The sequence below is a fragment of the Meriones unguiculatus genome, chromosome 17 (genome assembly GCF_030254825.1).
Source record: "Meriones unguiculatus strain TT.TT164.6M chromosome 17, Bangor_MerUng_6.1, whole genome shotgun sequence".
Lineage (NCBI taxonomy): Eukaryota > Metazoa > Chordata > Mammalia > Rodentia > Muridae > Meriones > Meriones unguiculatus.
The window spans coordinates 33,494,934-33,518,558 of NC_083364.1; the positions used below are offsets into that span (position 1 = coordinate 33,494,934).

General features: G+C 39.8%; 1 protein-coding gene across 4 annotated transcripts in view; it reads left to right on the plus strand.

The window, feature by feature from the left end:
* Opa1 (OPA1 mitochondrial dynamin like GTPase) overlaps positions 1 to 22,382 on the plus strand; it is a 72,906-nt gene extending 50,524 nt beyond the window's left edge. For all 4 annotated transcript variants that reach the window (XM_060370171.1, XM_060370173.1, XM_060370172.1 and 1 more), the window contains 2 exons: positions 16,880 to 16,958; positions 19,568 to 22,382. In XM_060370171.1, the coding sequence (XP_060226154.1) occupies positions 16,880 to 16,944 (65 nt within the window). In that variant the 3' untranslated portion in view covers positions 16,945 to 16,958; positions 19,568 to 22,382. The remainder of the gene's footprint in view (positions 1 to 16,879; positions 16,959 to 19,567) is intronic.
* Positions 22,383 to 23,625: the final 1,243 nt, after the last annotated feature.

Below are 23,625 nucleotides of genomic sequence, written 5' to 3' on the forward strand. Positions count from 1 at the left end.
TTCTCAGTAAAAAGTGTGTGTGTGTATCTATTAAAAACTCTTAGTGGATGCTGTTTCAAATTGTATCCCGTTCTGCCTGGTTTGTTCTTGGCTTTGCTCTTTCCACTGTAATTCTAACATGAAGAACTGGCTTCTGCAATCCTTAACATAATTACTTATTTTGATCAGACCTCTTAATGTAATGTATAACCAAACTTTTTGCTGCCCCTTTACAAAAATATTCTTTTCATCCAGCCTGGACTCTTAGCTGTCTTCTACCAGACCACCATCACAGCACCATGTGCTGTGTGGATGCCTTCTTTACTGTGCAAACTGTGCCATCCTGTTAGAAGCTGCTCTTCTTCATGGAGTCCTTTCACAGAGCTCATGATCTGAACTTTGTGTCAGGGATCTCCCCACCTCATCTTTCCCACATTCTCTTCCTTACCCATCTCCTGTGGGTCCCTTCTCCTGAAGCTTAAAAAATTCCTTGTTCATCCTGTTTGTACTCCAGCACCCAAGTTACCCCACGCAGATCCTACCCCATGCAGATCCGCATCATGGGACCAGGCTGCCAACAGCCTGCTAACCCTGCTCAGGCTTTTGCACCTATAGCATCCCACCCACAACCTTGCCTGTTGGGAGCATGTCTGGTGCTTAAGTGGTGGTAAGTTCCTAGCATGGATTCTTGCTTGGATCTTTGAGAGCCCAAGGTGATCAGAGAAGTAACATCATAGAACTCCTGGTGGTAGGCGCCTCTGGCTGAGCCTAGCTAGTCACTAATGTCCCTTCTTTAAGTTTATGAAATGGTTTTTACATTCAGAATGTAGTTTAGTGTGTATGTTTTCTGACATGAAAGAAAGCAAACACTGAACAGGAAGAAGGTTTTCAAGTTTGGGAACAGTTTTTAAGCTGAGTTTTTAGGTCTTCAGTCAGTCACAAAAATGGCCAAAAGAACCAGGCAGGGTTCTGTGCTGTGCCTCAGCCCTGCTTCCCTTTTTTCTCTGTGACACCTCACCCTCTTTCTCTTTCAGGTTATCTGAGCTTCCATTGCTTTCTCGGCACTCTTGCATTTCTTTCTTTCTTTCTTTCTTTCTTTCTTTCTTTCTTTCTTTCTTTCTAATGTATATATCTCACTTTACTTATTTGTATTTCTGTTATATTTGACTATTTCCTGCCTCTTTGGCAATATCATTAAGTTTGTGCTGCTGCAGAACCCCTATGTGCAAGCCTGATCTGCTATTTCTCTGTTGTGTCTTGCATAGGGAGTCCTCAAAGCCCCACACGAAGCATCTGTACTGTAAGGTACCTGTTGTGGTGATTCTTAGGGAAGTACATTCAGCAAATGTTTGGAAGTCCTTGACTCGTAATTTCATGCTGTTGTACTGTTACAGGAAAAGGCTTATCATTGTCACAGTGTATACAACTTCTGTGTCCCTTAGGACGTAGCTATTAGACTGTAAATTACTTCAATGAATTTTACCAGCTTCTGCTTTTTTTAAGTGACAGAAAAATGATGTGCTTTTTTGTGTCTTATAATAGAGCCTACATAGTCCCATTAGTCTCTAGTTGTAATTTGATTATTTAAAGAAAGTATATTACTAACTCAGATATGTGCTCTGTTGAGCCAAGTTCCACGTTCTGGTGATTTCCCTAAGAAAGCAGTCTATGAGCCCTTTAAAGTGATTTGTGACATTTGTGTAAATAGAGTTGTGGTGTTAATGTTCCAAATAATGTCCTTAAAAGCAGGGGTTCCTCCCATGACTCAGCTTCATCAGTCACATTAACGGAGATGAGCCATGACTACCCCATAGTGTAGAAGTCTTGAAAGCCCCTTTCCATACTGTTTCTCTTTGGTCTAAGGATTGGGAATATAGTCAGGGAGTCTTCCAGCCAGAGTATCCTCTAGGTTTATTAGTCACGCTGTATTGTAGGGAACAAGGTATCTAGTATGGCAGATGCATTTGGGATATAGGACAATCTAAAGATTTAAGTATAAGTTAAAATTTGTGAAGATGGTGTCACATAGAGTTTACTAGAATGTTGTTAACATTCATTCTTTGCCAGTCATAAATTTACCTGGTTTTGGGGCTCAGAGGTTAAGACCTCTTCCAGAGATTCTGAGTTTCGTTCCCAGCAACCACATGGTGGCTCACAACTATGTGGTTGTGAGATCTGGTGCCCTGTTCTGGTATGCAGGCATACTTGCAGGCTAAATACTGTATACATAATTAAAAAGTCTTTAAAAAAATTTTTGCCTGGTTTTCAGTCATTCATCACTTTGGATATTCACCCACTAATTGTTCACTAAAGTACACTTATAAGCAGAAGATTATTCTCTACCAAAGCAATGAAACTGTGGTTAGGAAGACTGAAGAAGTGGGAATAAAGCCCACTTCTGTATCCAGAGGTTTGCTGACAGAGGCTAGGACGCTTTGGACACACAGTGGCATCCACAGCTGGATCATGGGAAGGACAGGATAAACCTGGAACTCTTTAGAGTGAGGGTCGGATTCACATGCCACAGGCACTGATGCTGCAGCTGGCCAGACCCCAAATAATTGAGACAGTGGCAGATTGTAGCTTATTGAATGAAACACAAATCCATGAATTGGGAATTTTATGGGAAGAGACATGCAGTTTTAGTGGTGAAGAATAGAATGTTTATCTCATCACCCAAAATATCTCAACAGAAAATACCTATTAATTTAAAAGGTAACTGTATTGTGGAGAAACCTGAGCACTCACCACCTGAATCATATGGTCAAATCAAAACCCTATGCCACCTTATGGATTACAATTTTTACTAAAGATATATGGCTTTAGATGTGACAAACCCAAAGTGAAGTATGGTCTACAGAATTGCTGGCCTGAAGTCCTCAGATGCATCAGAGATAAGGGAAGACAGAAGCAGTAGTCCAGGCAGAGGGCAACGCATCAGAAATGCAGTCTGTGTCCCTTGGAAGTACTATGTCAGCGTTGGTTTTGAAGACCTAATTGTTTCAGTTGTGATTATTTAAGAAAATACACTTGATTCCAACTAGTATACAGCATTTAGATATGATAGAGCCTAATAACATTAACTTAATGGAGAGAGAAGCTTTTTGTAGTGTTGGTTCAGCTTTTCCCTGAGCTGGGTGGCTTAGTTCGTTTTTTGATGAAATGGGAAAAGAAGAGGGTTTCTGTTTCAAGCTAATAGAAGATCAGTGTCGTGTGAAAATACTTTCCGAAAATGAGACTTACAGACATAGTCTGTGAAGATGTCAAAAGACTGAGCACCTCATGGAACAGTTGAGTGCGGTGCATAGCTAGTCGTCCTGCCTCGGCCCTTTTTCACAGTACCCCCCACAGCGTATAAACAGCCTGCTGTGGCCTTTATGAGCATCTTGATTCTGTAGTAAGAGCCAGCAGATTGTTATAGTGTCTAAATGTAGAACCAGCTGCGAAGAAGCTATTTGGATTACCTATGGAATGTCTTCTAAAGATTTTTGTATTTCATGTATCGCTGTCTACATGTGCATCTACATGCCAGAAGAGAGTATTGGGCCCAAATGTTTGTAAACCACCATGTGGTCCCAAATTTTTTAATTTATAAGAGGGCAAAACTCAGGGCTTTGGAAAACATTATATACGATTACCCTTTGTATTAGGATATGTACATAGTGGCATGTCGGAGAGACAGTCCCCTGGTATCAGCAGTGATGCTGCCCTTTTCTTAGCTTCAGTCCCTCCTGCCATGTAAGGAACTCTGGAACTGAGACTTTGACTCTGAAAACATCTGGTTAAAGAAACACCAACATGCATATGAAGTCAATAGATGAACTAAAGGAAGCCTGTCTCCTTTATGTGGCCGCTAAACTGTCTCCAGACTGCCAGGGCTCACTAGTAGCAGAGTTGCCCAAAACCTGGATGTTTTCCCCTGTGCTGGTCTGACTCACTGTGTATCTAGAAGGACTTTGAACTTCATCCTCAACTTGCTTCCACCTACTGAGTGTTCAGTTTAAGGATTTCTGGCCCAATCCACCAAGGCTTCATCTGTGCTCAGCCAACCCTCCCAACTGAACCGCAGCCCAGACCCCAAACTAAAGAGCTCCTTAGTGTGTTGTATTCATACCTGAGTCCTAAGCCCCAGCTGTGAGGTATATCAACCCTTCAAATTTCAACTAGTTGTTACTCTAACTTTAGGATTTTTGTTGAGCAGGATTGAGAGTGTTGAAATGTTCTCCACCAAGTTTCTGTGTATTTCTTGACATTTACCAATGAAAACATAAAAATATGTGAACTATAAAGACAGTAATGCGCTCTGGCTGGCACTGTGCAGGCTTATTGTAATGGAATGGTCTCATGTTAAAAGCTGTAAAATCAAAGAGATCGTTAATTTAGAATCTTGCAATATCCCCTCTTCCCACCCCCAGTTAATCTGCTCTGCTGACTGCCTCCACCCTACGCGAGGTGGCAACAGCTGGCCTTTTTACCAGAGCTCAGAGGGATTAGGGAGCAGGAGAGCAGCAGCGTGCGCGGCCTCTTGCCTCTGTTGACTGTTCTTTATTGTTTGATGCCTGAGCATCTCCCAGACAGCAAGCAATTGTTACTGGAAACTTAGAGTTTGTTTCTCTTGAGCATATACAATGCTATTCGGGCACTTCTTTGTGTTTCTTCACGTTCCCAGTCTCCTCTTATCCGCCATCCTGTGCTTTCTCTTGATAATTAGAAAGGAGCAAAGATACAACCTTTGTATCTTAGGCTGCGTGACATTCACTTGTGACGCCAAAGCGTAGCTACAGAGATAGTAGGGGGTTTTCTCTGAATTACCTGATATTCAACAACAGAAGTCATGTTTATTTTGAGAACTTAGCTCATCATGGTTAATATTATTTAATGACAGAAAACGCACATATTTGTTCATCTTTAAATTATGGGAACAAAAAGGAAGCAGTAGGAAAATGCTCTAAGACTTCATTTGCAACCCCATGATTAGAAATTTATCAAAGCTGTCCAAGTCTACAGATGCTTTTCGTGACTCAAATACAGTTCTAATTTACAGGCTACTCATAAGAATTTCTTCATGTTAAATCTGAATTAAAATATGGGTAGGTCATAGCTAATAAAACTGTAGTTGGAATGCTTTTACTCTCCTGTGTTCAGAAAGGAGAGCCTGAAAGGTGAGCCTGCAATTTAATTTCTGTTGATTAGATCGTATGTCTCGGGTGTTTGCTACTGTCACAGATGAGATCAGTGTTCCTGAAAGATGGGGGACTAAAAGCCACCCCACAAAGGTTGTTTTATTCTGAATGTAGAACCTAAACTGCATCTGACTGTCACAAATTTGTTAAATCCTTTGAACTCCAAATGTGGCAACATGTCAATTTTGTTTCTGGGGACTTAACAAAAGAAATCAGTTTTAACAAAATTTAAAGAAAAGGGTGGTAAGGAGTTTTAGTACCTAGGTCCAGAGGAGAAAAAGAAAAGAGGACCTGGAGAGATGGCTCTTTATTGTTTTTGCACAGGTCTCAGGTTCAGTTCCCAGCACTCACATCAAGCAGCCCACAAGTGCCTGTAACTTGAGCCTCCACAAGCACCAGACACACATGTGGTGCACTTCCACATACACGTAAATAGAAATAAACATCTTTTAAAAAGAAAGAGAAAGCAAGGTAGAATCAGAATAATAGGGAAGAGAGCATGAGGAATCAGGACTGTGATCTCCTAGCCTCGTTTCTCTCTCAGCCCTCTTACTGTTTCTTTGGCCCCAATACTGTTTCACCTTTCCTGGCTTCTGGCACAGCTTTGTCCCTTTTTTTCTTATACCTTCTTCTAGGTCATTATCGTTTCACCTAAACCAATATTTTCTCTCCTACCTGCTTACTTGCCTTCCCTCAGTGATTAAAAGCACGCTCAGCCACTGCCATGGTTGTGTAATTGAGCAGAAAGAATACTGCCTTCCCACTACATAACTGTAAATCAGCCAGAATAAGCATTCAAAGAAAATACTCTATTATGATTGACCCACCCTAGCAAAATGATTTGGCTCATTTGTGAATTTACTGTACTTTGCGCTATATATCATACATTGCCAGTGAATGCTCCATCAGGATTTTAATACTGACTTTCATTAGCTCTTCTCTGGACATGAGAGGGAGAGACTGGAGGTGCCAGAGACCTTTCTTCTGTCTCACCAGAAGCTCCTGTTTCATCCCTTGTGAGCAGTTCACATTTGCTGTATTCATCTGGTACCAACCACTCCCTTACTGACTTCTTGTATTCTGGCATTCACTGTATGTAAACTTCTGACTTATGGGCCCCCATGAGTCCCTAATTGCCAGTCCATCCAGTTCACCAAAAACAAAAAACTTGAATAAATTTCTAACGTTAAGAATTTAAGTTTATTGGAACACATTTTCTTTGGCGTTCAGGTGTTTTGAAATGGTTATTTCTAGACATATGTTTATAAAAAGGAAAGATTAATACATTTTACTACAGAATAAACATTTTTGTTTTATGTTACAAGTGACTCTTTAAGACATCTTTTCTGGATAAAGTTATTACTTTATTAAGTTCTGCCATTGTGAAGGTATTTTTCATACTAAGGTGAAAATGACAGAGCAACTGAGAAAAACATAAACACCGTTTACGGCACTCACAAGGCAGGCTCTGCTCTGTGCTTTAGCCGAGAAAGGACAGAGCTGACACAGAGAACAAAGTAATCCTTAGGGAGAAACCTCTGTGTTAGAGTAGTTATTTACACACAAAATTCTCTATGACTAGGCCTCAGAAGTATGCTTTCCTGATAGTGATGAGGAATTGCAGGCTCAAATTGAGCTTTCAGATGAAAGGCTATTTTTTGTGGCCCAACTCTATTTTTTAAAGTTGCAACTGAGGAATAAATTGGTGTAAGATCAAAGGGATATTTATATTGTATAGGCTACTATATTCAGTACTTTGTTAGCAAATATCTTTCTATTGTTTTAAATGTAGTTTTAGATTATTATTAATATTTGTAATTTATTATTATAAATGAGATTATGATTATGAATAATAAAAACAATGTTATTTTCAGTAATCTATGAATTGGATTTGTAGTAGGGATTTTGTGTTTTGTTTTTTTATTTTGAGACAGGGTCTCACTGTATAGTTTTGACTGGCTTGGAACTCACTGTGTAAAACAGGCTGGTCTTAAACACACAGAAGTCTACCTGCCTCTGTTCTCCAACACCAAGTGATGAAATTAAATGAATACATAACCACAACCAGTGTACTTCATCACTTTAAAGTAGTGGTCCTCAACCTTCCCAATGTCATGACCCTTTATTACAGTTCCTTATGTTGTGCTGACTCCCAATCATAACATTGTTGCTGTCATTTTGTAACTGTGATTTTGCTGCTGCTGTGAATCCTAAAGTAAAAACTTTGGATATAGAGGTTTGCCAAACGGGTTGCAACCCACAGGTTGAGAAGCACGGCTATAGAGTTCTAGTTACATGCTATTGAGGAAGCCAGTGTTCATATTTAAAATTAGAGATTTGGGGGATTTTTTTTCTGTTATAAGTCTTATCATTTCCTTAATGAGCAATATTAGAATGAAGTAATAAATTTAAAGTAGGGGTGAAAGTTTTTCAAATTTTCTTTTAAAGATTGTCTTTATTTTTTCTTTTATTTGACATATATGAATGTTTTGCCTGCATGTGTGTAAGAACACTGCATGCATGCCTCATGTCTGGGGAGATGAGAAGAAAGCCCTAGATCCCCTGCAGCCAGCATTATGGGCTGTTGTAAACTGGCGTCAACTTGCTAGGAATTGCACCAAGTCCCACTGGAAGGGCAACCAGTACTCTTAACCTCATAGACACCTCTTCTTCATCCCTACTTTTTCAAATTTTATGTTTTTATATAGTCTTTCCAGTTCTAAAATGGGAAAAATAGAACCTAATAGTGGGAATGCAAATCTAATCACAATATAATTTGCTATCTTATGAAAGTATATAAAAAATAAAATTAAGCAAAGGGGAACTTGATAAGTTATAGACCCACTGTAGGCACCCTATACCAAGTATATGGGAAATACACTTTTTTTTTCTTTTGGATTTTTGAAACAGAGTCTCACAATATGGCCTTCGCTGGCCTGGAACTGAAGTCCAGGCTAGCCTCCATAGAGATCCACCTGCCTCTGCCTCCGAGTGCTAGGATTAAAAGCATGCACCACCATGCTCAGTATTCAGTACACTTCTTAGGAGTAAATGGAGATGTAGGTTAAAGACAAAGAAATTTTGACATTTTACTATTATATATTTCTAAACTTTCCCTCCCAATAAGTACAATGCAAAATTCCCTTAAATTTTTTATTATCTAATCCTGGTGGTGGTGCACAATTAATCCCAGCACTCAGGAGGTAAAAGCAGATAAATCTCTTGAGTTCAAAACCAACCTGGTTTACAGAGCAAGTTCCAGCACAGCCAGGACACAAAGAAACACTGTCTTAAAAAAAAAAAAAGGGAAAGAAAAAAGAAAGAAATTTCATTATCTGAATTATCATATTCATAAGAATAATGAAATCTGAAATCTATATACATAATGTGCTGAATCTTAAAAGTAAATTGACACTTTTCCAAATAAAAGCTCCGTGGTAGTAGTACTAGGAAACATTTCATAGGCCTACATGATAATGGCTTGCCTTGGCATCGGCACCTGTTGTTGGAAGTCAATGTATTTTCATCTTGAATGGTCATCTAGGAACATACTGAAGTATTGCTTGAACTGGTGAGGCTTTCAAGCTTCGATCTTTTAGGAAGATTTTTTTTTCTTTTACTAGGTGATAGTACAAAATAATCCATGTACAAAATAGTCTTAGTTATTTCTTACACATCTCTTTAATTTGTTCTAGTTTTAGTACTTTATAGATGGAGACTGCTGTTTTTTCCTTAAGTAAGTGAAGTAAATTCTTGTTCCCTTTCTGAGACAGGAATTTAAGATTGTTTTGCTTTGTTTTCAATCCTTTTAGTTCAGATTTGTTTGTTTGTTTGTTTGTTTGTTTGTGTGCAGTGTTCTGCTTGCCTGTGTGCTTGCACGCAAGAAGAGGGCACCAGATCTCATTAGAGATAGTTATGAGCCACCACATGGTTGCTGGGAATTAAATTCAAGACCTTTGGAAGAACGGCCAGTGCCCTTAACCTCTGAGCCAGCTTTCCATCCCTGTTTTTAATCTTTTATATCCTCCTTTTACACAACCTCTTACTCTGCATATAAACAGATCTAGCAGGTATACTATTAGGATTTAGATTTTTCATTTTTTAAGTGTTTTATTATTAGCAAAACAGAAAAGCTAGTACATATGTATTAAAATTCTCATTCAGAGAACAAGCAACATTAGTAAAACTAAAACCCCTGGAGTTGTGACTTTATAGGGTCCGTGTCCCTGTGACCCAGAGGCCATGCTGTAGCATACTGTGTACTAATAGACACCCTCCTTGAGAGTCTATCCAGCTGTTCAGGACCCTGGCCCTCCGCATGTGCTGGGCTGCCACTGTGGCTTCCTTCTCCAGAGATGCCCAAACTATCTTCATCTTAAAATTAATCTTGATTCCCTTATACTCAAGAAAAAAATGTTTGCTTGCTGCCCTGCTTCTCAGAATCTGATTGTTTCTTTTGAGTACTTTTTATTCTCATCTCTACTGAAATATTTCCCCACAGATTACTAAAAATGAAGAGAAAGTAATTATATAGGAATAGAATATATTCTATTGAGAAATAGAGAATATTTCCATGTAACTGCATCATTTGTTAGTTTGGATTCCATGTCCTGCTTCTAAGTCATCTGTCCCTCAGGATTGTGTAGTTCACAGAACATCTTTTAAAGTTGTATGAGGCTTCAGAGGAGGCATCTTCCCATTGTCTGCATTTGGAAATTGATTTTCACTGAGGTTATTAACTTAGCCAGTCACATGAATGCTTATGGTAAAGCAGAGGCTAGGTCTGTTAGCGCTGGTGCCTTTTAGAATTGCTTGGTTTCTGTTTGTGAGTGACCATAGATAAAACAGTTCCTGTAATTTATCTTCTTTTGTGTTGTTTCAGAGCCTTTTTTCTTAGAGAAACCAAGCATCAAGAATTTAGAGTTTATGTTCACATACGCCCCCTCATGCACACACACACACACACATGCATCTTTTTTTTTTAAGCATGTACTGCTCTTAGGAAGTCTCTGAGGTTAAGTTGAGCACCCATGTCAGGTAGCTGAGAAAAATAATGTGTAATTAAAATTACAAAGATGATTTCTAATTTAGATAAAAAGTGACATCAGTTCTGAAGTTACCGCACGTTGGCAACTCCTGTCACTGCAGCAGTACATGCCGGCACTTCCCATCCAATCCAAAGGGCTGTAAAATCTGACCCGTGAGGACTCACGTGATACTCTCTGACTCTCAGATCTTTGAACATTTAGATTTTAGACTTTCAGATTCTGGGTATTCAACTAGAAAAGCTGAAATATATAATATTTCTGGTTCCACACACTTCCGATTGGAGAAAGACAACTGGTATTAGTGAGTAGTTCTCCTTGCGTGGGACCCGCTTCCAACAAGCTGGGCAGTACTTTGCCTAATGGAGCATCTCACTTAAGAGCTATAACTGTGTCTCATTTTTTATTTCATCTCAACTTGAGCTTGACTAAAGCTTTCAGTTCGTAAATCGGAACTACATTCCCTGAGCTTACATTTTTTTCTTCCTTTTTTAAAATTACGTTAATAAGCTGTTTGAGACTCATTCTTGTGATTCATTTATCTGCTACAGCCCCTTTTTAAAGCTTCAGTACTGAGGGCCTTTTGACAAACCAATATTTATAACAGTTTGACGGCAGGATGAGGAGCAGCGTTTGTCTTTGTAACAGCTTGAAGAAAGACCCTCTCCAGGACCCAGTCATGCAGTTACAATCTTGGCCTCCTTTCTCATGCTGGGAACGGGCATACCGCAGCGCCTCCCACGTGTTTTCTTGTCCCATTGACTGTCTGTTCACTTCCCATCTGTTTTGCAGTCTTAAAGGAACAGAAGGGGCCTCTTCTTATAAATCTGTCTTTGCAAGTGATAAATGATGCCCTGTCTCTTTAAGGGCTGCCTGGGTGGTTTTTCTTTTCTTACAATGTTTCAACCTTCCTCCTAACAAAATTCAGAGGAAAATATACTTTTAAAAATAGGAGAAAAATGGAAAAGACAAAAAACTATGAAGTTTTAAAGCCATGTTTAATTTTATGGAACAGAATAATTTACTGACTTTTTCCATCTTCCCAAGTAATTGCCTGCCTGTATCAGTATACCTTTGAAATGTGATGGCTTAGATTTTTCTACACTGGCAAATAAAATGATTCATTTTGACTAAGTATATTTTAGCTGTTAGAGGAGAAAAGAAAACAATGTATCACTAAAAATTATAAAACCAAACAACTTTAAATTTTTATTGTCATAATGTGAACTGATATGATTTGAAATATGTTCTGTGCTGGACACAATGAAATTACTCACAGTAGATAGCTGTAACATCATGGTAGATTCTGTGCTCTTTACTAGAAAAAGATGGTCATAAATGACATAAAATCTTATTTTTTTTGTTATTTCTGATCCTGAAATTATATTCTAGAGATAATTCTAATGTTAGCTTTTCTAACAATTGAGCATAACAAGGCATGGTGGGCCATGCATGTAATCTCACTTACTCAAGAGGTTAAGGCAGGAGGACTGCTATGAGTTCAGAACCCAGCTAGGCTACATAGTGAGTTCTAGGCCAGCCTGGCCTATATAGCAAAGCCTTTTGTCTAAAAAAAGCTGTTTAAAAAAAAAAAATGAAAGAAAATAAAGAATTGAATACAAATCACAATTTGTTTCCTTCCATAAGAAAACTGTTCCCTAAAGGATAATGTGACAAATACTGTTATTTCCACCATTACCCTGCAGAATGCTTTTAAATTATGATTTTAAAAGAATCACCAATATTAAAAGACCACTTCTGGAATATCCTGTTTGACTGTGTGAGTGAGCAGGCTATGAACGCCTTCTACAGGCGTGGAACTGGGGTAAGGCTGGTAACACTGCAAGGCCATGCTCCAGGAAGCTGTCTAACCTCCTAGACATAGGTGGTGGCGCCCAGGGGAGAGGAAAGCTGGATGACCCATTGTCAGAGCACAGCAGCTAAGAAGCGGGATAAGGCCACAGGTACACACACCTGATAGAAGTGCCTCACGGGTCCTCCAAAGTGGATGCCAAGTTCAACAACATGAAATCAAATGGCCACACCTGAGTTTCTGAGGGTGTGTCTTGTTGTTACAAGTCTCATGTAGCCCAGATTAACCTTGAACTTGCTTCTAGCCCAAGGATTGAGGTGGCTCCATCTCCCATCTGATTTGTGTAGCATTGGATATTGAACCCAGGGCTTCATGCAAGTTAGGCAGCCCTCTTCCAGCTGAGCTGTATTCCCAGGCCTGGGTCTTCAGTGTACTATTCTAGGTATGGGCCAGTAGTAAAATTCCTCCTGGGAGAAATCACAGTATTGTCCAAATATATGATTGTTTAATGTGGCTTATCTAAGTAAAAATGTATCTCAAGAAGTAGATGGATTTTCCATCCCATGTACAACTGCTTTCAGTGAATGATACAACCAAAACTTCATGGTTTTATACCTAAAGACACTGGCCAGCACTCTAAATGATTCTCTTCTTTGTTGTTAAATAAGACAGACTTATAATCATTAATAGGTAGCTGGACTGAAATCAGTATTACCATCCAACTAGGAAGATTCTAACAAGTATACAGACCTAAACATAAGGCTGTTCTGTGGTTCATGCCAAAGCCTTTTGGAAAATGGACTTCAAAATACTTAGAAATTATATGAATAGGTTTGAGTATGGTTGCTGAAGAAGCTTGATAAGAGTGCTTACCTTGCCTTAAAATGTCCTTTAAAAGAATAGTTTAAGAAAGCTGCATTTGAACCATAGTGGTGCACATCTTTAATTCCAGCATTCCGATGGCAGAAGCAGGTGGATCTCCGTGATTAGAGGCCAGCCATGTCTACATAGCTCACTACCAAAACAAACAGGTCTAGGGAGATCTTAGTGGGGTGGAGGGGAGGGGAAAAAAAAAGAAAGCTGGATTTACCTATGAGTCACTATTGAGCTACTTATGTATTAGCAAATGTGAGTTGCACTGTAATCTCAAACACTCTTCAGGTAGCTTTGTGTATAAAATAGCACACTTTTAATAGTATCCTTTAGTGTTTGAATTAAGTTTTGCTTGAAGCAGAACAGTGATTAAATAATTGTGACTATAAAATTTGACTATAGTTTTGATCATTTTGGTTTCAGTTTCCTATTTTCCCTTTGTAATTTCCTTTTTCTTTATATTTTCATACCCTAGATTCCTCTAGATCCTGAGTTTCTAAAGGGCATTTATATAGCACAGTTGTGCAATAAATAGCAAGTGTTTACAGTAGCAGTGTGTGCTCCATAGGAAAAAAGTTTCCAGTAACTCCCAGCCTGTCAGCGAACAGCCCCCTCCCAAAGATTCTCACCCCTGAGGTGTCCCGAAGGAGGGCATGGAGTGCTCACACAGCATGTTAGAGAATAGCTGTCTGGTGACTTGGATCTCTGGGTGTGAGGTTTGCTTCAAGTACATTTCGTTAGTTCTTCAGCTGATGTCTTTGTGCTTTCTTTGAAAACATCAAAAGTTACCCAAGGTTTATTTCGGTGTATGTGGTAACACTTTGTGTGTGGCTCTTTGTTCGTGCTCTAAACTGATATTAACCACTAACGTGAACCCTCTCCTAGGTTAGGCCTTTTCACAGTCAGTGTATTGAGAACCTAATTACAGATTAGTCTGTATCTGGGACTGTTAGAGCAAGTATCCAAAGACTCAGAAAGCACTGAGAGAAGCAGTGCTATTTCATGTGGGGATAAAGAGACCTGAAATGTGAATGGGCGTCAAGTCATCTGAAGAGAAGAAAAAAAGAGTAGGAACGTCATTCACTGAGGCTGGCGGTTTATGAGTTGGGGGATTATGGGAATATTCATGACCCAATCAAGATGCACAATGAATTGATGTTTGAGATGGCTCATCTTTTAAGTAAACATCGGGTAAATGGAGAGGAGACTCCGTATTCACTACATGTAGAACTGTGTAACAGAATAGTTTAAGCCTTTCCTGAATCGGTTTAATTTATCAAAGAGGCCTCAGATTTTATGAGAATTCTCTAGTTGTGAATATTTAATCCAAATATTTAAGAGAAGTGGGAGTTTGCTTTATAACTAGCCATGCTGATCTGTGCTCATTTCTGAATTTTACCAGAATGTATCCGATTTTACATAAAATAGGAAACAGACTTGTTCTTTTCGTTCAGCATGTGGCAGCAAGACCTCATATATGTTTCTAAATCAGAGGAACGTGAGCAGGGCTCATCCTTAGCAGTAAGGCCTATGGGACTGAAAGAGACAAGCAGAATGTCAAACTTGAAATCACTTCAAAAGAGTAGAACTTTCTCAATCAGATATAGGAGAGTAAGCAAAGAATGCTGCTCTGTTTGTTTTTTCCCCCTGTTCAGACAGGGTTCCTATCTGTCCTAGAACTCGATTTGTAGACCAGGCTGGCCTCACTCACAGAGATCCACCTGCCTCTCCAGTGCTGAGATTAAAGACGTACACCACCAGACCAGGCTATGGAATACTTTTTAATTGCTCCTTAAAGGTGGAATCTTATGGGGCCAGAGAGAAATGGCTCAGAAGTTAAGAGCAGAGAACCCAAGAGTTCATAACTGCACTTGTCTGCATATAACCACACAGGCACACGCACATAATTAAAAATAACTCTTTTTTTATAAAGGGGAAAGGTAAATTTCTTCCATATTCTATAAGACTCCATATAGTTCACTGTACAAGTGAAAAAGACAAAGAAATGAATTTCTTTAGGTTGAAAACATTGCATGTGTTTTCCTTCTAACAGTCCGTTCACGCTTCTCCTCACACCACCCGTCCCCATTACTGGTAGTGCCTTAGGCCCTTCGTGTCATTCCTAAGATTTTGTGGCAAGGCAGTACCATGCCCTGATATTAAAATGGTGAATTTTTAAGGGAAACTTAAAATTTTCTAGATCTTTGTATTAAATAGTTCTTTACTTTTCATTTAGGAAAAAAGTATCACTTACCTCTTAATTTTCTAAAAGTTGGATTTTCCTTTAGAACTTACAGAATTACATACATACCCCAGTGGGGCTTTGGTATCTCTCCACGCAAATGGCTCTTCCTCTGGCCACCTCGTGTGAGTGACAGTACTGTGCCACACACCTGCAGACCGTCTGCCCCTCTGAGGCCAGGGCAAAAGTTGCCAAACTGACCCTGTAGCTGCCCAGTTGCACTCAGATCATGTATGAAATAAAATTGCATCTTCCTTGCTGCGTATGGCATGATATTCCCAAATAGGCAGTTAACAGGCACTTGCTGAGGCTGGAGATGCCTTTGTGGGATTTCCCTCTGATTGTGCTGTTCAAGCTAGGTAGGGTTTCTGGTGAGGCTTTATTGTTTGGTTTGGTTTTTATGAAGATCATGGCCATCTCCAGAACTGCTGTGAGATAATTTGAAAAGCTCTTTTCTTTTACTGGTTTAAAGAATGATTTAGCTGATGAAGTACATGTCTATGAAACTCTGAAAATACCCATTTTTTTTAAATCACTTGTTTTTAAGCAACTGAATAGAATAGTTTTAAAACTAAGACCGACTTCGTTTTGGAAAGCAAGTAAGTTTGCTAGTTTGACTGCTGATTAAGAAATGGAAGCTTGGTTGGTGATAGTGCCACATGCCTTTAGTCTCAGCACTCAAGAGGCAGAGACAGGCAGATATCTGTGAGTTCAAGGCCAGCCTGGTCTACAGAGTGAGTCCAGGGCAGTCAGGGCTACACAGACAAACCCACAAAAAAAAAAAAAAAAAAAAAAAAAAAAAGTAAGGAAGGAAGGGATAAGAAGAGGAGGAATGAAAACAACTTTGGGAGGAAACGTTTGTTTTGCTTACACTTCCAGGTCACAGTCATCACTGAGACTCAAGGGAGGAGCTTGAAGTAGAAACATAGACAACAGAATGTTACTCACTGGCTTGCTGTATGGCTTACTCACTGACTCATGCTCAGCTTCCTTTCTTCATACAGCCCAGGCCTACCTACCTACCTACCTAGGAATGGTGCCACCCACATAATTCATCAATAAAGAAATCTCCCACAAGCCATTCTGATCAAGGCAATTCTTCAGTTGAGGTCACCTCTTCCCAAGCGACCCTAGGTAGCATCAAGTTGACAGCCAAGATTAACAGTCTTATCTGTGTCAGCTTGACCCCCAGGCCCATCCGAGATCTTCCTAGATAGCATCACCTATTGCTTTACATTTTAAAAGGTCATTTTCCAGACTAGAGATGGTTAGATATTCTCCTAGTCTTGTTCTTTCACTGTTGTTGAGACAGTAGGGTCTGACAGTGCAGGCTGGTGTTCAGCTCACAGTTTCCCAAGTGCTGGATTGCAGACATGAGAGCCACCATTTCCAGTTGTTCTTCTAGTTCCCAAAACTGGCCTTACCATTTCTCTGGTAGAGCATCACGGAATCTAAGAATGCACTTAAAACACTTGTGTGGGTGGGTGGAAAGGCACTGTTCTATGTAATAGTCCACAGCTTCATTTTATAGTTTCTTGAAGGCTCTGTCAAGCATTTCTCCTCCCCTTCCAAAAGTGGCCGCCTGCTACTCTTCTGATCCACCTGGACAGGGACCAGGGGAGGTTTAGGAATAATGATTTCCTCCCTGGTCCTCAAACAGTTAAAGAAGTTTGTAGACTATTTAATAGTAAGGAATTCTCTAATAATGTATGATGCCTTTGTTTATCTCTTTTCATCTCCATAGAGAAAGTCAGAGAAATTCAAGAAAAACTTGATGCTTTCATCGAAGCTCTTCATCAGGAGAAGTAGACCGGATAAATAAAGTGAGTAGTTCTGAGACTGGCATGCACTAAGTGCAAAGCGTGTATTTGAAAACTTTCTCAACGGCTTATGGTTCTGCATGACTGCATCTTGCTAGCTTCTCTATTGTGTGATCCTTTTGATAGCATGACTCTTGGAATCAGCTTCCCGTGTGTTGTGCCACACATTTAAATCCTGTGACTGCCTTCTGGCTGAACTAAAATTATTCTCCAGAACTCATTTCAGACAGAGTCAGGGTTAATAAAGATATTTAATAATGATGATTTTTCTAACATGCAGGTGACTTGTTTTCTGCACTGAAAAATTGATCTGCACTTTTCTTTACCTTACCCTCATGGTCACAGTAGGTAGTTGTGGTATATTAAATATTCAACGTACAAAGATGCCTTATTTGGCTTGAGTAAAATTTTAATAACTGTTCTTAATCTACTTCTCTTGTTTATAAACACTTAGATACGGCTTTTTCTTTTTAGAGTCATTTAAATAGTGTTAGTTACTCAGTATGGCTAGTTATTATCACTAAGTAATTTTTGTTCGTATGTCTTTGGCTTATATTGAAGTTGAGATAAGAATTCCGTTTTAAGCTGTTATTACTGACTTAAATCTTCTATGACTGAGGAACTGTCCCTTCCTCACATTCAGTGCATCCCAGGAGAGACTTCAGAGCCAAGTGCCTGGGCTTCTCCTCCACGGGGGAAGTGTGCTTGAGAAGTCAGCTGGCCAGGGAGGCACTCTTTAGATTATACAGTACTCACCACAGTATACCAGCAGTAGGGGAGGAAGGAGTTAGGGAGCCTTAGGGGAGAGGCTGGGTAGCTTACTCAGCTGGTAAAGTACTTGTCATGGAAGCGTGAATGTCTGAGTTCAGTCCCCAGCCTCACACAAACAGCCTGTGTGGTGGCACACCCTGGTGGCCTAAGTGCTGGAGAGGTGGAGACGAGATCCCTGGGGCTCGCTGGCCAGCCAGTCTAGCACAATCTGGGAGGACCAGGTCTCAGTGAGAGGCTCTATGTCAAAAAGCAAGATAAAGAACAACCCTCAGGGTTGACCTCCACTGGTGCACACACACAAGAAAGGGAGGGGGAGAGGGGAGAAAAACATGAAATGTGTAAAAGTATACTAAATACAAAGTAACCTTTGACATTGGGAGAGCTGGTATCAGTATGTACAAAAGTTTGTTTGTGGGGGAAAAGCATGTGATTATCTAGTCATGACAGTCATTGCGAGGAGTTACTCTAAGGATGAACTTCCTTCATCATTTGGAGCTTCTGTTTAGCCCAGAGTACGCATGGCATTGTGTTTGCAGAAATGATATTTAGGTGAAAAAGTTTATGAAACCCTGCTAAAAATCAAAGCCATAGACTGGAGAGATGGCTCAGTGGTTAGGATTGCATAGTGCTCTTGTAGAGGACCCATCAGACGGCTCACAACTTCCTGTAACTCCATCTGCAAGGGGAAAACACCCTCTTCTGTAGGCATTACACTCATGTGCATACACATAACTTTTTAAAACAAGTCATATATATATATGTAGAGAGAGATTTAAACTAAATAAGGAAGTCTGAAGAAAGAGAGAGATTTAAACTAAACGAGGAAGACTGAAGCCAGCTGGTACCTTACATAATAGTTTGAAGTCTCTAATATAACCTAGTCAGTCTAGAGTCGCTCTCCCTGCCTCGACATGCCTTATTTTTATCTGCCAGAGTGCCCATCCTAAAGGCAGTCCTGAGATGCAGTCTGTGGAAATATCTGTATGTAGGGAAGCCCTGAGCAAAGGTGCCATCCTAATATTCCTAGTCTGCCTATCTTAAGTCCCTAAGGCCTTTCTCTCCCCTTTGCTCCTGTGCCTCTAGAGACTTTCACCATGTATTCAAATTGGACAGTTGGTCTGTATCCTACCTCAAATATCCATTAGCGGAGTGAATCTGGCAGGGAGAAACCTTGTTTCAGTTTGACCATTTTGTAAAAGCTGCCTAGTATTTGAAAGAATAGCTTCTCCCTTATCAATTTAACATATATGGAGTAGTAGTAATAAATAGTTTTGCTTTTCTATGCAATAGTTCTAATGTTTTAAGAAGGAATTCTAGAATTTGGTTGTGGTAGCACACTCAGGAGGCAGAGACAGGAGTTCTCTGTGAGTTCTAGGACAGCCAAGGCTACATAGAGAAACCCTGTCTCAAAAAAGAAAAAGGAGAAGAAAAAAAAAGAAATGAATTCTGGGACTGGCAAGATGGGTCAGCAGGCAAAGGAGCTTGCCACCAATCCTAACAACCTGAGTTCAATCCCCAGGACCCACAACATGGAAGCAAAGAACTGACTCCTGCAAGTTGTCTTCTGGCTTTCACACCCACACTATGGCATGGGTAGTCACACACAAACATACATACAAATAAATGATAGGAAATTTAAAGAAAAATTAATTCTAATATATGTTTATTGACATGTTTTGCAAAATTGTGCTGCTATTTATGGCAGATATGGATAGTTTTAATAAATCTAGCAGATTTGAACAGTTAAGCTTAAATTTTATAATCATACTGTGATAAAGTTGCTTAAATCTTTCCATTTGTCTTGCCAAATCTAAATTTATCAAATGGATTTGTTCCTACAGAATCCTGCTCATAATGTAATCACCTCTGCATACATTGGAAGAATGAAAACGTCAGAGTTTCTTATCCTGCCTCCTCTTCTCCTGTTCTGCCTTTTTCAGTGAAAAATAAAGTCATAGGGTAAAAACAACTTCTGTGTGTTACAGGCACTTCAGCCCCCGCTGCCTTCTGAGCAGAAGAATGGTGAAAATGGCATTCATACTCTGTGTGCTTTTACTGAGCTGACAATTTGGGAAAAATAATTGGTATGGCCGTTAGGCTTAGTCCTCAAAGATGAGGAAGTTGCTCTCTCGAGTCTTATTTGTGGTGCCACCAATGTGATTCATTATGGATGTTATCAGACATTTAATGGTAGTTGCTTTGGAATAAAACTTCTGGTAATTTTTTAAAAGGCATCAATTGTATAGATGATGACGGTTACCAGCTAAGCCGCCATCTGTCTGCAGTGTTCTGTACCCAGGAACTGTTTGGCTGTGATAATTCAGTTTATGTTCACCACATGAAAGAAAGCTGTTTTATAAAAGAACACTAAAGACAGGTTAATTTGTGTTGGGCAGTTCAGTGTATAGTCAGTGAAAGAAACCTCAACCCTCCATTGCCAGCTCAGAAATTCGCCTCGGAAGCCAATAGCAGCCCTGTATAGTTGGTTGCTGCTTCTACACTCTGTATCTGTTTGCAATTAATTCATTTTGGATATTGTGTGCTCTCGCTCTAGCCATTGAGTTATGACACAAGATGGAGGAGATTAAAGGGAACCAGTTGATGAATTCATTTAGAGTGCATCAGGGAAAGGCAATACCTCAGCCCTCATACACTGTTTTAAATAAAAAATAATTCTAACAAGTGGGAGAAAGTTGGCCCACCCCCAATTAAAGCGGAAAATTCTGTTTAATTCATTGCCGTTCAGTTACTGCAGTTAGTTACTTCACAGTATTTTCATGTGTTTTATAAAGTGTATTGGCTAAAAGACTTTAAAGCAAACAAATACTCCATACTAAACATGTCTTTTTCACTTGCTACCTTTTTTTATTAAGGCCTTATTGTGCTGGTGGTAAAAATGCCCAATGTTGCAGTTTTCATTTCACAGTTAATTTTATAACCAGTTTTCTTGGAGCTGTTTTTTGGCTTTAAATCCCTCAAAATCTGACAGAATAGAAGGAAAACTATTTCAGAAACTGTGAATTCAGTAAGTACTTTATTTAAATTATCATATAAGAAACTTAGGTACGGTTCTCTGCTAAGAGTAGCCCCCATCGTTCCCTAGAGTATGAGTGCTCAGGTGTAGGACAGAGCTGACCAGAGCTCTGTAGAGCCCTCAGCTGATCCACACACATTAGGAGATGCTCCCCTAGGCCAGTGGTTCTCAACTTGTGGTTGTCACCCTTTAGGAGTCAATAGCAGATATCCTGCATATCAGATATTTGTGATACAGTACAGAACATTAGCAAAATTATAGTTAAATAACAGTGAAATAAATTTATGGTTGACGGTCACCACAACCTGAGGAACAGTATTAAAGGATCTCAGCATTAGGAAGGTTGAGAACTATTGGTGTAAGCCCTGCTAGCCCTACTGTGGGTGGAGGCCCTGGCTGAGGCCAGCAGGAGAAAGCTGCAGATTTCTTCCAAGCAAAAGCCAGATGTTAAGTATCATATCCCATTGTATAGTTGTTTGTTTGTTTGTTTGTTTAAGTGGAAAAGAACTTTTATTTCTTTGATATTTGTAACTCAACTTAAAAGTAGATTATCAAAAAATCACTGTCATTCTTCAAATCCCCATGGGCTATTTTTAACCTGGTTCTGTGCTTACTATGCACCACCACCCCCTTGAAAGCTAGGTATGTATTAAATGCAGAAGCTGTGAGAAGGACCTAAAGTTCAGCCCCAGCAGTAGACCCTGAGTATCATGTCTGCAGTTCAGGGGCTTGATATACAGAGCTAAAGAACTGGACAAGAAACCATGTGGTTTCATGTCCAAATTTGCAAGGAATAAAGTGAATGAAATTCTCTTTGGAGAACTAAAGGATTTAAAGTAGATCACAAGCGAAATGACTTGGTCAATTATGAATCCCCAGTCTGTGTACAGCATGAACCATAGGAAGCAAGCTTGCTGCTTCAGCTGCACACCAGACAAGCTGCAGGTAGAGGTGGAGCAGTCTGGACCGTATTACCCTTAGTCTCTCTTTTCCTGTGTCAACCCGTTTCCCAGCCTATATTCAGAGGACTCGCTCAGATTGCTCAGTGACCAAATGGAGACGAACTGTGTGAAAGCGCACGGGGGCACGGCAAGTAGGACTTCCCAACTGTAGGACTGTCACTTGTAGGACTCTGGTGGCAGAAGCAGGATGATCATGAGTTCAAGGCAACCCAGAGCTATTCAGGGAGGCTCTATCTCAAAAACAAAAATAATAAAATTAAGAGTGTGGGCTTAACAGGCAACTTTTCAACTAGTTAATTTTCTATTTATTTATTTCAGATGTATTTATCTGATTAAAGAAATGTGGAATTTTTTTTTTCTTTCCAATAAATGAGATTACGGTGTTGCCGTATCTCCATCCTCTCTGCTGGTGTATGGTAGATTGTCATATACTGTAGCAAATGGAAATGTGCTTGAAAATATGCTTATCTTCTAAATGATCATGACTATTTGATAGCTAAATATTTAACCATGTCTTCACTGTGCACCGTGAATGGACTTTGTATTATTTTTAAACCTTACACTCAGATGTAAATGTTACTACGACTTACATTTGCCTGTTCATGATCTAAGGTCATTTGTGTAGCTCGGTAATTAAAACATACTGATGTGACATTATAATTCATTATTGGAGAGCATCTTTTACGTCCTCTTTCTTTTAATGAGGGAGAGAGAAGCTGTTGTACCTAGAGTCACGATTTAGCCCCATGATATAGCCAATTCAGTGGTCTGATACTCTTCAAAGTGGCTTTTCCCAGAAGGCTTGCATTTCACCCACCCTTCACTTCACAGTTGCAATCCGTGTTGCGCTGATGCTTTCTTTTCCTGTTTTGATATCTGTCAAGACGCTTTGGTATTTTCTTCAGTGAAATATAAAGAGGAAGACAGTTCTCTAGTTACAGTGTGCTGCCACGACTATTGTTTCCATGAGCGATGCTGACACGTTCAGTCCCACTCGACACTTGCTAAGGGATGTTAACTCACAGGCCTGGTGGGAACTGTAAAGATAGCTTCTCTCCATCCTGAGAAAAACCTCCCCTTCTCACTTTTTGTTGCTGCCACACTTTGCTCCTAAGTGCCGCTTCTAAAGGAACTCACTCACCGGCGGTGAGCTGTGTGAGCGTGGCAGTGCTCCGGCAGCCTTCAGGTGCTTGGCGGAAGTCAGCACCAGGAGAAGGTGCTGTTGTCTGAAGCACCCAGAGTGGCTGCAGAAAGACGCTGAATGGTCATCGGGTGTGACACCCTTTGTTTTAGTTCAAGCTTTCATCCTTTCTGTGATTCAACTTCCAAATCTTTGTCCAAAAAGTGAAGAATTTAGTTACTAAAGATTCACTAGAGCAATTTATTTTCATTTAGCATGTTAAATTCAGGAATCAATATAGTTACATTGTGCTAGTAACACAAGTGCGTTTTTATTTTAAAACAATTGAATATCCAGCCTGTGATAACTATGTTCATCACAGGTTCTACACTAATTACACTAAGTAGGCATTTGCAGAAAACTGGAAGGTTAAGAGAAGAACCGCAAACTTGTTAGAGCCATAAAAGTAAATTGTGAAGACTGTTGAATTAGATGATCTTTAGCCTGAAGAATACAGTTGATAAAATTACAAGTAAGAAAAACCTTCCTCAAAAATCATTAGATTAAATTGCCATCTTAAGATGGCAGAATTGAGTTAAAAAATTGAAAATGTGACCAGGTGTGGTAGTACCTGCTGTAATCCTAACACTCGGGCGACAGAGACAGGTAGATGTCTGTGGGTTCAAGACCAGCCTGGTCTACATAATGAGTTCCAGGACAGCCAGGGCTATGTAGAGAGACCTGTCTCAAAAGAACCCAAAGCCAATCTGGCTACACGGCAGG